The sequence below is a fragment of the Mesoplodon mirus genome (assembly GCF_964341445.2).
Source record: "Mesoplodon mirus genome assembly, chromosome: 12".
Classification (NCBI taxonomy): Eukaryota; Metazoa; Chordata; class Mammalia; order Artiodactyla; family Ziphiidae; genus Mesoplodon; species Mesoplodon mirus.
In genome coordinates this window covers 97,873,322-97,886,235 of record NC_138988.1, presented here as the reverse complement: position 1 = coordinate 97,886,235, position 12,914 = coordinate 97,873,322, and the positions used below count along the sequence as shown (strand labels likewise).

Below are 12,914 nucleotides of genomic sequence, written 5' to 3'. Positions count from 1 at the left end.
TAGCTCTGCCATATACAGCTCCAGCAGCTTTGTTCTACGGTTGACCCTGAATAACACAGATTTGAACTGCACGGGTCCGCGCTTATACGGATGTTTTTCTGTAGTAAATACTACAGTACTACATGATCTGCTGTTAGCTGAATCTGTGGATGTGGAATAGTGAATACAGAGGAACCTCGGATACAGAGTGCTGACTATAAGTGATATACAGATTTTCCACTGTGTGGAGTCGACGCCTCTAATCCCTGCATTGTTCAAGGGTCAGCTGCATTTCCTTCCCCACCTCCCCTATGTGAGGCTCCCTCAATGTCCATTTAACCCGTTTCCATGGCCATTCGAGCTGCTAGGGCTCTGGAAAGGGAGTTTTCCACAATAATGTGATTTTCTTGGGGCCTGCACTTTCTCACATTGTATCAGAGGGTTTAAAATGAAAATGTTGAACGTTCTGACCTTGAGGAGCCAGCAGGAAGGGTTGATCTTCTAGACATGATGAAGGAAACAGAAGCAAGATTTGGTAGAAGTTACATGGTATAAAGAAAAGGGGGCATCTGAACTGACCAGACTGGGCTTGGGCTCCATTTTTCTGGGGTAATTCTTCCTTGGGCACATTCATCAGCCTCACTGAGCCTGTTTCTTTATCCTTAACATTGGAATAATAATGTCTGCTTTTCAGATAAGGAGGGACTAGAGATAATGAATAAGTAAATGGCTATCCTGTAGTGGGCGTTCAATAGATGGTATAAACTGCTGGTGACTGCTTGACGTAAGACAGACAAGACAGAGGAATTAAAAGCCAAAATTTGATGTCCAGTGACCTCTGACCCTCAGTTCTCTCATTTGTAAAATAGGGATAATGTGTTGGGTTGGATAGCATCCCCCCAGTATTAATGTCCACTTGGAACCTCAGAATGTGACCTTATTAGGAAATGGGGTCTTTGCAGGTGTGATCAGTGAAGGATCTCGAAATGGAATCATCCTAGATTTAGGATGGGCCCTAAAACCAATAACTCATGTCTTTATACGAGAAAGGAGAGGGGAATTTGGACACAGATTCCAGATTTCCTCTAAGGTAAGAGACACAAAGACATACAAAGTAGAATGCCATATGAAGATGGAAGCAGGGGAGTGATGTGGTCACAGGTGAAGGATTATCAGAAGCCACCAGAAGGGAGGATTCTTCCCTGGAGCTTTCAGAGGGCACGTGGTGCTGCTGACACCCTCATTTCAGGCTATTAGCCTCTGGAACTGTGAGAGGATAAACTTCTGGGGTTTGTAATCCACCTGGTTTGTGGTCCTTTGTTACGGTAGCTCTAGGAAACCAATTCAGGTGGTAATATAGTACTTCTGGGTTATTGCAACTATAAATGAATTTATATTGTAAATATAATTAAATTTAGAAATGGTAAAATTTTAGCTAACTGTTCATTAGGATTATTTAGATATTGGATAAACAGCCTAGTGTGATGATATCTGTGCTAGGAGCCAAGGCCTTTGGCACTTGGAGGGTCTTTCAAGGGTGAGTGCTTGAGAGATGGAGTGAAATAACAAGTGTTGCACGTAGCAGGGGCCACGTGAGAGGCAGTAAGGCAATAAGTAAAAGTCAGATTGCCGCCTGCCCTGGGCTCGTCCACCCACCAATCAGGGGAAAAGGGCTCCCTGCCCTTTGATCTCAGCTGCACCAGCACAACCCCTTGTGACGCACATAAACACACGCACACTCAACTAGTTTAGACTTTGCTGGCTCTCATCCTTGGACACCCGCTCCTGGAGTTGTGATTTCAATCTCTGTCCCACTAAGCAGCCACAGAACAGAGATTCATGTGCACATGACATTTTTGTTAAACCCACTGGAATGTACGGCAAAGTCTCCCTTTATCATTGTTGATACAGTCACGCAAGTAACCCCTGCAAATACTCCATGCCTAGGGTCTAATGTGGCTCCCAGGTGGGCCCGGGAGAGGTTCATCCGTATGTTGGAAGAATATTTTGCAACAGGTCTTTTCTTTCTCTTGACGTGAAGCTTACCCAGAAATCCACTTCGCTGGGCGGGGAAGACTGACTGAATTGGCTGCAGATCTCTTGGCCTCTTCCTCTGAGTTGGGTGATATAAGGGCACTAAAAGGTCACGATGGCAGGAAGTCTAGCAGAGGAAAATATAGGCAGTGCCGATGCAATTTATTTTACAGTAAAAAGAATTTTATTTAACCCCATGACTTTAATAATTGGCAAAGTTGAGTCAATGCATGTACATAAAATGTCAACACGAGTGCATTTTAGAATTTAGTTAGAAAATTTTTCAAATGGAATAAAACGTGCCTAGATTGAGAGTTTTCAGAACCCTGTACCAGATTCCTGGCAAAGTAGAAGTCGTATAGCATTTGTTTTCCTAACTCTACGTCATCTAACTTCATAATTTGAATCTTAATAAAATTAAGTGTTGAGTGAAAACAAATCCCAAAAGTATAACCAAATATATTGGCTCAGGCCAGACTTAAGCCTCAGCGGAAGGTTTTGTAAGCTCTTGTAGTGGAAGTGTTTTTTCTCTTCTTCCTGTCAGCATCTCAGAGGAGCTGAGTCTGGCAGAGCAGCTGCTAACAGAATGAGCTGGAAAAACAAGCCTTGGTTCTGCATTCCCAAAGGTGCTGCAGGATGAAAGGATACAAATCCCAAACCCTAATGCAAGTGGCCTGGGTGATGGCCACCATGTTCCTGTCCTCAGGCCATGACGTGCATATGGCCAGGGCCATACACATCGTAGGCACTTTACCATTACTTGTTCAGTGAGTGAATGAATGCTACAGTACGGTGGAGTGCAGCGTTGATCAGCTTATTGGTTGCAACCCTATTGTTGTATTAAGAAATCAGTTTAAAGGACTTCCCTGGTGGCGCAGTGGTTAAGAATCCACCTGCCAGCGCAGGGGACACGGGTTCGAGCCCTGGTCCGGGAAGATCCCACATGCCGTGGAGCAGCTAAGCCCGTGCGCCACAACTACTGAAGCCCGTGCGCCTAGAGCCCACGCCCCGCAACAGAGAAGCCACCGCAACGGGAAGCCTGCGCACTGCAACGAAGAGTAGCCCCCGCTCACCGCAACTAGAGAAAGCCCGCATGCAGCAAGGAAGACCCAACGCAGCCAAAAAAAGAAAATCAATTTAATGGTCACAATATCTTTCTTTTTTTAATTTTTATTTATTTATTTTTGGATGCGTTGAGTCTTCCTTGCTGCATGCGGGCTTTCTCTAGTTGCGGTGAGCGGGGGCTACTCTTCGTTGCAGTGCGCAGGCTTCCCGTTGCGGTGGCTTCTCTGTTGCGGGGCGTGGGCTCTAGGCGCACGGGCTTCGGTAGTTGTGGCGCACGGGCTCAGTAGGTACGGCTTGCAGGCTCTAGAGCGCAGGCTCAGTAGTTGTGGCGCAGGGGCTTCGTTGCTCCACGGCATCTGGGATCTTCCCAGACTAGGGTTCGAACCCATATCCCCTGCGTTGGCAGGCAGATTCTTAACCACTGCGCCACCAGAGAAGTCCCACAATATCTTTCAAACAATAGGATAGAAAATAATAGGATAGAAAATAAAGTGGTCTATCACACGTGTTAAAAGTGTGTGTGTGTGTGTGTGTGTGTGTGTGTGTGTGTGTGTGTGTGTGTGTGTGTGTGTGTGTATGTTTCTACTGAGCCATGATGTAAAATGTATTTCTGAAGGCATCAGAAGCTCTTCAGGACCAATGGAGTCTATTTTTCTCTTTGCTGTCTCCTCCCTTCTTAGGTATGGTGACAACCCAACAGTAACTTCTCTCCCCAGCCATAAAGCAGGTTTAAATTCTTGTAGTGCCAGCTAGTTAGTCAAGACTGGAATCATAAAGTGTGGCATGTCACAGCTGCACCTCCTCTTTCCACTCCTTCAAAGGGATGCAGAATTTTGCTGACCCATCAGTGGCTAAGATCACTGTCTCTTCTATATTGCGGTACTCTAACCATAGATTAGCTCTCTTAGGGAGGGGTGAGAGTCAAGACACACATACCTAGCCATTTCTTGGCAGCCACGTGGTAAAACACTGTGAACTCGGTAAGGTTTGTCCTCCAAGTCTGCAGCTGACCCTTTCTATACTGTTCCTTTTCTCACAATATCCCCATTTTTATTCTTCCAAGCATGCTTCCTCCCATATTAAAACTTGCTTTTAAATAATCAAATAACAGGTATCATCTGTGAGGAAGGGGTTAGCAGGCACCTAAAGGAAAATAAATTCAGATCTAAACGAGATTTTAAAGATCAGTCTCCCTGATTTGGACCCTAGTGGCCTATAGGCTCTCCTTGGGGTAATCAGGGTCATTCTAATAGTCCAATCTGGAGTGTCACCTGCATGCAATCTTTATTCTGCAGGCTGTCCCTCATCTTTTTTTCTTTATCAAAATTTATTTGTCCTGTGTCCCATTCTATCAGTATGCTTTCCACTGCTGGATCACGTGAAACTATAATTTGATTATCATTGTCAATAGGATCCTGGGATTTAAGATGGAGAGAGTATCTTAAATGAAACAGTGAGTCTCGTGCTGGGAATCTCAGCTTCTGGGAAAGGAGGAAGCTATTTGGTGATTACGCCTGTAAAATCAATAAGTTGTTAGTAATTCTCAAGTCAGTCTGTATGTATTTTCATTGCTTCCTAATGGTATGGAGTTAGGCCTTATTGGGGATGCAGACAACTACCTGGCCTCAAGGAGTTTGCAGTTAAGCGAGTGGAATGGGGAATCTTGGATGCCAAGCACTTGCATCCATCACTTTAAATAATATTATTTAATCGCAGTAGGGATTATCTTATGACCTTAAGGAACCAAGGCTGAGAAAAGTAAACTGTTTTCCCCAGGTTCTATATAATTAGTGAGTGGTGGAGTCAGGATTTAAATTCAGGTCTGGTCTGGTTCTGATGCCTATGTTCTTTTCAGCATTCCACATTGTTATGGACACAGAAGCCAAGAGGGAGAGGTGAAGAGAGCAATAGAAGGCTGTGGGGGGTGGATGTGGCCTGTTATGGGAGTTGAGAGGAGGAAGAGCCCAATGCCCTGGACCAGTAAGAGAAAACTTCTTAGGAGAACTGGGAAGTGGCACTCAGATAGGGCCAGAAGCCATGCAGGACAACTTATTTGATAGTAGCTGGAAGAAGAGAGGTCTTTCCAGGTAGGATGACCAATAAAGGAAAGGCTTGGGAGTAGGAATAAGAATGTGCTGAAGGACAAAAGCGGGGGGAGGTCTGATTAAGGGAATGAAAATTATTCTTGTGGGCTGCCTTCTCTTTTACTGTATCTTAATTCAGTTGAGGGAGGGGGAGTCATCGCAGGAGATGGTTTCCCTCTAAGGGACAGGAGCTCAGGAAGCTCAGCCTTCCACACAGTCTTACCTGGAACCACTGCCTCTGAGAAGGATGTTCAGGGTCCCCAAGGAGAGGGGCCTTTCTCAAAAGTCCCTGATGATGCAAGTGGTGAGCTTCCAGGGAGCCAGGGCAAGGGAGCCAGGTGTTTCTTCCTTCCCTTTTTGGAATCCAGGCCAGTTTCAGTTTACATTACACAGCTTAATCCACAGAAACAGGAGCCAGAGGCTGATTCTTTCTCTCTCTCTCTCTCTCTTTTTATTTTTTTTTCTCTCCAAGACACAGAAACCTTTATTTTCTCCCTACACCACAAACCAGTGCTGTTAAATAATATTGGATAATTGCACCTGTCGTACTCCCCATATTGTGCTGAAGAAAAATAATTGCTGGTTTTCTGCTTTTCAGTTTAGCTGTGACTCCATCATTTGACTTGGAGCATGTCATTTTCTCCCATTTTAGACTGTGTACAGTCAAACTGTGTGAAAGGACTCATAGATAGCGGCCCTGGGTGTGTGAGTGGGCGCGGGCCTCATTCAGCAATGATTTCTAATTTATACAGCATTGAAAATCCACAGCTATAAATAAACAGTTCTGACTGGCTTTGCTGCCTACTCAAATGCTTTATTAAAAAAAAAAAAAGGAACCACCAACTGCATGAGAATGAAAAATAATATCTGGATATGGATTCTGGTTGCTGACACTTGTGCCCTCGCAGGGGGGATGCCCAGACTTGGGATGGGTTCAGTGCTCATCCAGTAGCCTTCTGGGAGGCCCAGCCTCCCCACTCTTTCCTCACCCTGCCTCACACTCCCCATGTGCAGGCGCAGCGTGTTTGGGGATTACGGTATATGAAACTGACTTCCTGTTATGACAAGTATTGCAAGCGAGTAGGTGCAGAGGGCCCAAAAATAGCTGGAGAAATGTATGACCCATTTGCAGGGAGCATGGGGCTACTGTATTGTTTAGGCAAACAAGGTAAGTCTTCTCCCCAAACTCAACATCGGTGTCCCATGTGAGATAGTACAGACTATAAGCACAGGTATGGACCAGTCCATGAAGCAGTAGTGTAGCTCCTCCCCCTGCCTGTATGAGTGAGAGTTTCCACCAAGTTGGGGTCCCTAACCCCTTCTTTTGTGTAACCTTGCAGATGTACATACATGTTTGCTTTTTAAAATAAAGGCTTCCAGATGCTCAGTTCCTGCTTTGTTCTGTAATAAAGAGGAAGGAAGGTGGGCTTGGGAATCAACCATCTGTGTGGCCTGGGATCGGTTTTTTCCCTTTCTCTGAACCCAGTGGTGTGCTGGAGAGAGTTTGTACAGGCTCACAAGGATTCAGTGGTTCTGCGTCTCTCTTCCCAGCTCTGCATTCAGTGACATGTTGGTAGCTTGAAAAAGGTCATGTTGGAGTGTTTACACCATGGCAATGGGCAAACTATACATCAGGGCCTTAAAGTTTTCTTTTTTCCAGAGAGTTGGATTTTAAATATTTACAGCACACCAACATCAGAAACTCAGTTTGCTCGTTTGTAAAATGAGGACATAATATATTTTCTACTTTTAAGACTTCTGTGAAGGTAAAACGAGGTCATGGAGGTGAGAGTGGCTCTAAATTACATGACACTGTACAAGTATTACTGATGGTTTTCTCATCATTTGGTTTGTATTGTTGTTTTCTAACCACTAAGGGCCAAACACAACCTTATGTAGGCAGCTAATACTGTCTCCCTTTTAATGAATGTTTAGTCAGTGTTCATTACAGGTGTTTTGTTGCTTCTCCTTTCTTAAGCTACACCAGCACCAAGGAAGCACTGTGTGCTTACGTATAGGCTCAATGGGGAATGGTTCTGAGGTATTTCTGGTGTTGGAATAGGTATTGCACAGTGGCCAGTCATGCAGCAATCACAATTTAATTTGGTCCTGGGGACAGTGAAACCACAGATAGAAATCTGCAGGCTCATCGCAGCCAAGAGCTTACTATGACTCCGATTAGTATACCGGCCAAGTCATCTTTGGGGTGTGGAAAATTTGGGTGATCCCCTGCGGGCTTCACATTTGGAGAATTTCCACTGTGACAACTGCTTCTGGGCTCCTGCTGAGACAGGTGCTAGGAGCAGTCAAGAAGCAGCAGGTGTGGGAAAAGAGGTGGTGTTCCCAGCTTAATCCAAAAAGACTTGAGGCTCATATTTGTATAACTGTAGAGGAGTAGGTTTCAAGCAGTTTTCTTGGTGCCTGTCCTAGTCTTCCCATGGACTACCTGCCCTGTTGGGATAGTCTGCTCTCTTCTCTAAGCCTATCAGACTGCCCTTGGTGTCCATTTCAACCAGATTTCTCCTCTATAATGTTAGGTTGGGAAGCCCAAGTACAATTTACTCTGGTGCCCACACCCAACCCACATGGGCCTGTTGACCCATCGATGGACTTGAACATGTTTACCTACCACTAGTCATTTGTGTTCTTTACAAAATGTGTCTGTAAATAAAGACCCAGAAAAATCCTCTAGGAAAATTAAAGCAGGGTTCATGAACGTGCTTCTTAATCATCTGACGGTCAGCTTTGTTAAACCGTAAACTATCGCAGCAAAGTGCTTTGTACTTAAAGCTGTCTCAGCAGTCATCATAATCATATCACTTCCCATCCAGATTATTCCCCAAGTAAAATGTACATTTATTTGACAAATTAATCAATATACCAATGGAAGAGGTTTTGACAATATCACTGTGTTCAATGTTTACCTGCCCCAAATGCTTGCTCACAAGAGGGACAGATTTACCAATATTTTTTTTTTTTTTTTTTTTTTTTTTTTTGCTGTACGCGGGCCTCTCACTGTTGTGGCCTCTCCCGTTGCGGAGCACAGGCTCCGGACGCACAGGCTCAGCAGCCATGGCTCACGGGCCCAGCCGCTCCGCGGCATATGGGATCCTCCCAGACCGGGGCACGAACCTGTATCCCCTGCATCGGCAGGCGGACTCTCAACCACTGCGCCACCAGGGAGGCCCTACCAATATTTTTTATAACTTATTTTCTCATTACCCCAGTTAATTTTCTATTATACTAGGTAGACAGACAACTTCAGAAGCAGCCATCTCCCTACATTTCCATTTAGACTGAGAAAAAAATAGATGAGGAATCCATGAAAATAACTAGCTTATGAAAGTGCCTCTTTTTAGGAAAATTGGGATTATTCAAAAATGGCCCAGGACTGGGAGTTAGAAGATATGGGAGACAAAAGCTTTTATTTTGGTTCTGAGGCTAATTCTTTGGCCTCATGCAGGTAACTTCTCATCTAGGTCCTCAGCATCCTCCTCTGTAAAGTGAATAGTTTGGGTGATCCTAAGTTCCTTTCTCTCTCTAAACATTCTCTAACACCACATTTACATGAGTTTCTTTGGCTTTTGGCCAGATGTTGACCACAGACCATCCTCCACAGAGGTCAGACAGATGTAACAAATTCTGTAACAGCAGGAATTGTTTTGGGTGTGTCCAGTAAAAGTTTTAAAAAGACAAGAGTCCTCAAATTCAGCTGCCGTCATAACTCTCTTATGAAATTTAAATATCATTCCCTGTCCTTTTTACCTTCCTATGTTGCTCCACCACCTCCCTGCACCAGGAAGAAAAAAAGATGAAAAAAACTCTCCTGTTTTCTTCTTCCTTAGTTCTTGGAAAATGGTGTCTAATCACTTCCTCTTCTTCCTTGGCTGCATCGTGTCACCTGCACAAACAAGAACAGAAAGAGACCTTAGCCTTCAGGGTTTCCCTAATGGGTATTCTTCTGTGGGTGGACATTCACCCTGACTTGGGACAGTGGAAAGTTGAGGAAGCTTTTCCGAAGGCAAGCTGATGTATTTTAAAGAGTTCTGGAAAACAACCAGCACTGCCGCAAGGGCAAGAAGGGACATCTTGCTGTCCTACTTGGTACCTGGCTCACAGCCACCCAGCTGACCAGCGGTGCAGTTCATATCGCGTGGCTCTGAATATGTCCTGTGAACCACTGATGGCTGTTGCTTTTGGCCATGTGTTTGTAGGCTGCACACAGTTCATCAACAAACTTTGAGACTTTGCTGATGGAGATGAAGAAACCGCATCAAATGAGAGAGGAAAGAGAAGAATGGATATTCACCTAACTAGGGGCCATTCTGTGACCTCTCACCAAATCAGTTTATTGACCTGGGTAGAAAAGTACTGGCATATTGATTTAGTTTTTAGTAAGTTTATTACTAATTGTAATATGTAATAAGCTTATTACTAATTAGGAATTACTAATTACCAATCTAATTGTAACATTAGATTTCTAGAGTGACTTCCATTTGGCCAACGACGGGTACCTCCACAGTTAATGATCACAAATCTTTACATAAACTTTGAAACTTTGAAAACTTCATTAACTCAGTGTCCTTCCTGTCTGTTGCCAAATGCAGTCTTTTTTCAGCTCAGCCTCTTCTTATCCATTCTGGAAGTTACAGCCCTATTACTTCTGGCTCGGTATTACCATAGCAATCTCAGCTCCCAATGCCATGCTTTATGCTTCAGACCCTGCCCCCTCCATCAGTTATATCTTTAATAGTAAATTTTAAATATCTTATCATTTTATTTGCTGGAACTCCCTTTCTCAGAGGCTTTAGTGACTGATGACTTGAAGTCCTCCTGTGGCCCCCTCATCACACTGATTTTCTAGGGCAGACAGCTCCTAATCACACAGTCCTCGTGGCCACACTTGAATTCATGTCTCTCAACATTTTTAGGCACAGTCTTCTCCTTTCTTCTACTCCTCATCAATCCATACTATATCCAGTCACTCCAGTGAAGCCTAGCTGATTTATCCAGCTTTACATGCTTCGTGTTCTTTTCATTTATGCTTCCACTTGTTTTTCATTTTTCCCCAGTTAGGTCTTCTCTACGTTAGGTCTATAAGGACAAACACAGTATCTTCTCTTTTCTGAAGTATACACTTAGGGCCTTTAATGAATCCGTTTTCAGATAAATAACACATTAATTCTCCTGTGTTCAAGAGCTTGGTCAGTATAAACTTCTCAAAGTTGTTCCCTCTGTGGTCACTCTGAGGGCACCTAAAACTTTGTTTATCCATGTTGTTACCAACCCTCAACACTTCGAATCTAACTGTAATCAGAACCTCACTTCTTCAACCCAGGGTTCCAAGGATTAGAGATTCCTTCTCCAGTTAAGAAACACACCAGAACATGATGGCTTAGAAACAGCAGAAGCGGGAGCAGAAGTGGTGGTGGGAAGTTCCCCTGGAGGAGGAGAGCAGATGGCTTCTTCCAGTGAATCTGGGTCTCCCCTGTCCAACACCATGAAGCTAGATAGAGTGCCAAGAAAGTCCCACATGCACCCCCGTGTGCTAGAGAAGGCACCATCCCCAGATGTGTCTCTGTGTGGAGCTCTAACAGTCATTTCATTCTGTAGAGACTTACACAGTGTGACTATCACAGAAATCACATTTTTCTTTTTGTTTCTAGCAGGTGGGGATGGTTCCTTAGTCCTAAATTCCTATGAGGCTGAGCAGTCTCTAGACTTCTTTGAGTCTTCAGAATTTATATCTGACCGTGTTTCCACAGTGCATGGCTGGAGATAAGGGAAGTGTTGACTTCGTAATAGAGCGTATTATCTTACCCAGAGTTCACAAAATGGATTTCAAACTGGTTGAGAAATAATGTTCCTGTTATCACTCTTCTCCTCATTGAAGGGAGTCTTTCCCAGTGGAACACCTCCTAGTTGGTGGTTAGGGGGTTAGGTCCACCCTGGTTTCGTTTGTTTTAGTTTTTGTTTTACTGAAGTATATTTGATTTACAATGTTATATTAGTTTTAGGTATGCAACATAGTGATTTGATATTTTTATAGATTATACTTCATTCAAAATTACTATGAAATATTGGTTATATTTCCTGTGCTGTACACTACATCCTTGTATCTTATTTATTTTATACATAGTAGTTTGTACCTCTTGATCTCCTTCCCCTATCTTTCTCCTCCCCCACCCCTTTCCCCACTGGTAACCACTAGTTTGTTTTGTGTATCTATGAGTCTTTTTCTGTTTTATTATATTCATTCATTTTATTTTTCAGATTCCACATATAAGTAAAAATATACAATATTTGTCTTTCTTTGTCTGACTTACTTCACTAAGTGTAATACCCTCCAGGTCCATCCATGTTGCTGTAAATGACAAAATTTCATTATTTTCTCTGGCTGAGTAATAGTCATATGTTGTCTTCTTTATCCATTCATCTGATGATGGACACTTAGGTTGCTTCCATATCTTGGCTATTGTAAATAGTGTTTCTATAAATTTTGGGGTGCATATATCTTTTCAAATTAGTGTTTTCCTTTTCTTTGGATGTATACCTAGGAGTGGAATTGCTGGGTCATATGGTAGTTCTATTTTTAATTTTTGAGGAACCAATTTACATTCCCACCAGTGTGTACTAGGGTTGCCTTTTCTCTCCATCCTTGCCAGCATTTATTATTATTTGTCTTTTTGACAATAATAGCTGTTCTAACAGGCGTGAGGTGATATCTCACTATGGTTTTGATTAGCATTTCCCTGATGATTAGTGATGCTGAGCATCTTTTCATGTGCTGGTTGGCCATCTGTATGACTTCTTTGGAAAAAAGTCTATTCAAGTCTTCTGCCCACATTTTAATTGGATTGTTTGTTTTCTTGATATTGAGTCATATGAGCGGTTTAATATTTTGGATATCAACCTGTTATCAGACATATTATTTGCAAATATCTTCTCTCATTCAGTAGGTTGTCTTTTCAAGTTGTTGTTGGTTTCCTTCACTGTGCAAAAGCTTTCAAGTTTAATTTGATGTAGTCTTATTTATTTATTTTTGCTTTTGTTTCTCTTGCCTAAGGAGACAGATCCAAAAAAAATATTGCTAAGATTTATGTCAGGGAATGTACTGCCTGTGTTTTCTTCTAGGAATTTTATGGTTTCCGGTCTTACATTTAGGTCTTTAATCCATTTTGAATTTATTTTTCTGTATGGTGTGAGAAAATGTTCTAATTTCATTCTTTCACATATACCTGTCTAGTTTTCCCACCACCACTTACTGAAGAGACTGTCTTTTTACCGCTTTATATTTTTGCCTCCTTTGTTGTAGATTAATTGGCCATATGTGCATGGGCTTATTTCTAGGCTCTTTATTCTGTTCCATTGATCTGTGTGTCTGTTTTTGTGCCAGTATCATACTGTTGTGATGACTGAGCTTTGTAGTATAGTCTGAAGTCTGGGAACATGATGCTTCCAGATTTGTTCTTTTTTCTCAGCGAATACTTTGGCTCTTCAGGGACTTTTGTTCTTCCATACAAATTTTGGGAATTTTTGTTCTAGTTCTGTGAAAATGTCATGTGAGTGTTTCGATAGGGATTGTATTGAATCTGTAGATTGCTTTGGGCAGTATGGACATTTTAACAATATTAATCCATGAACACAGAATCTTTCCATTTAATAGTATCATCTTCAGTTTCTTTTATCAGTGCCTTATGTTTTTAGGGTATAGGTCTTTCACTTCACTGGGTGAGTTTATTCCTAGATATT

General features: G+C 42.7%; 1 protein-coding gene across 2 annotated transcripts in view; it reads right to left on the bottom strand.

Moving 5' to 3' along the window:
- Positions 1–8,389: 8,389 nt before the first annotated feature.
- The window catches only part of ADTRP (androgen dependent TFPI regulating protein), a gene marked incomplete at its 3' end in the record, with an annotated part of 65,264 nt that continues 60,739 nt past the window's right edge, over positions 8,390–12,914 (bottom strand). For both annotated transcript variants that reach the window (XM_082638282.1, XM_082638283.1), the window contains one exon: positions 8,390–9,063. In XM_082638282.1, coding sequence (XP_082494408.1) covers positions 9,029–9,063 — 35 coding nt within the window. The remainder of the gene's footprint in view (positions 9,064–12,914) is intronic.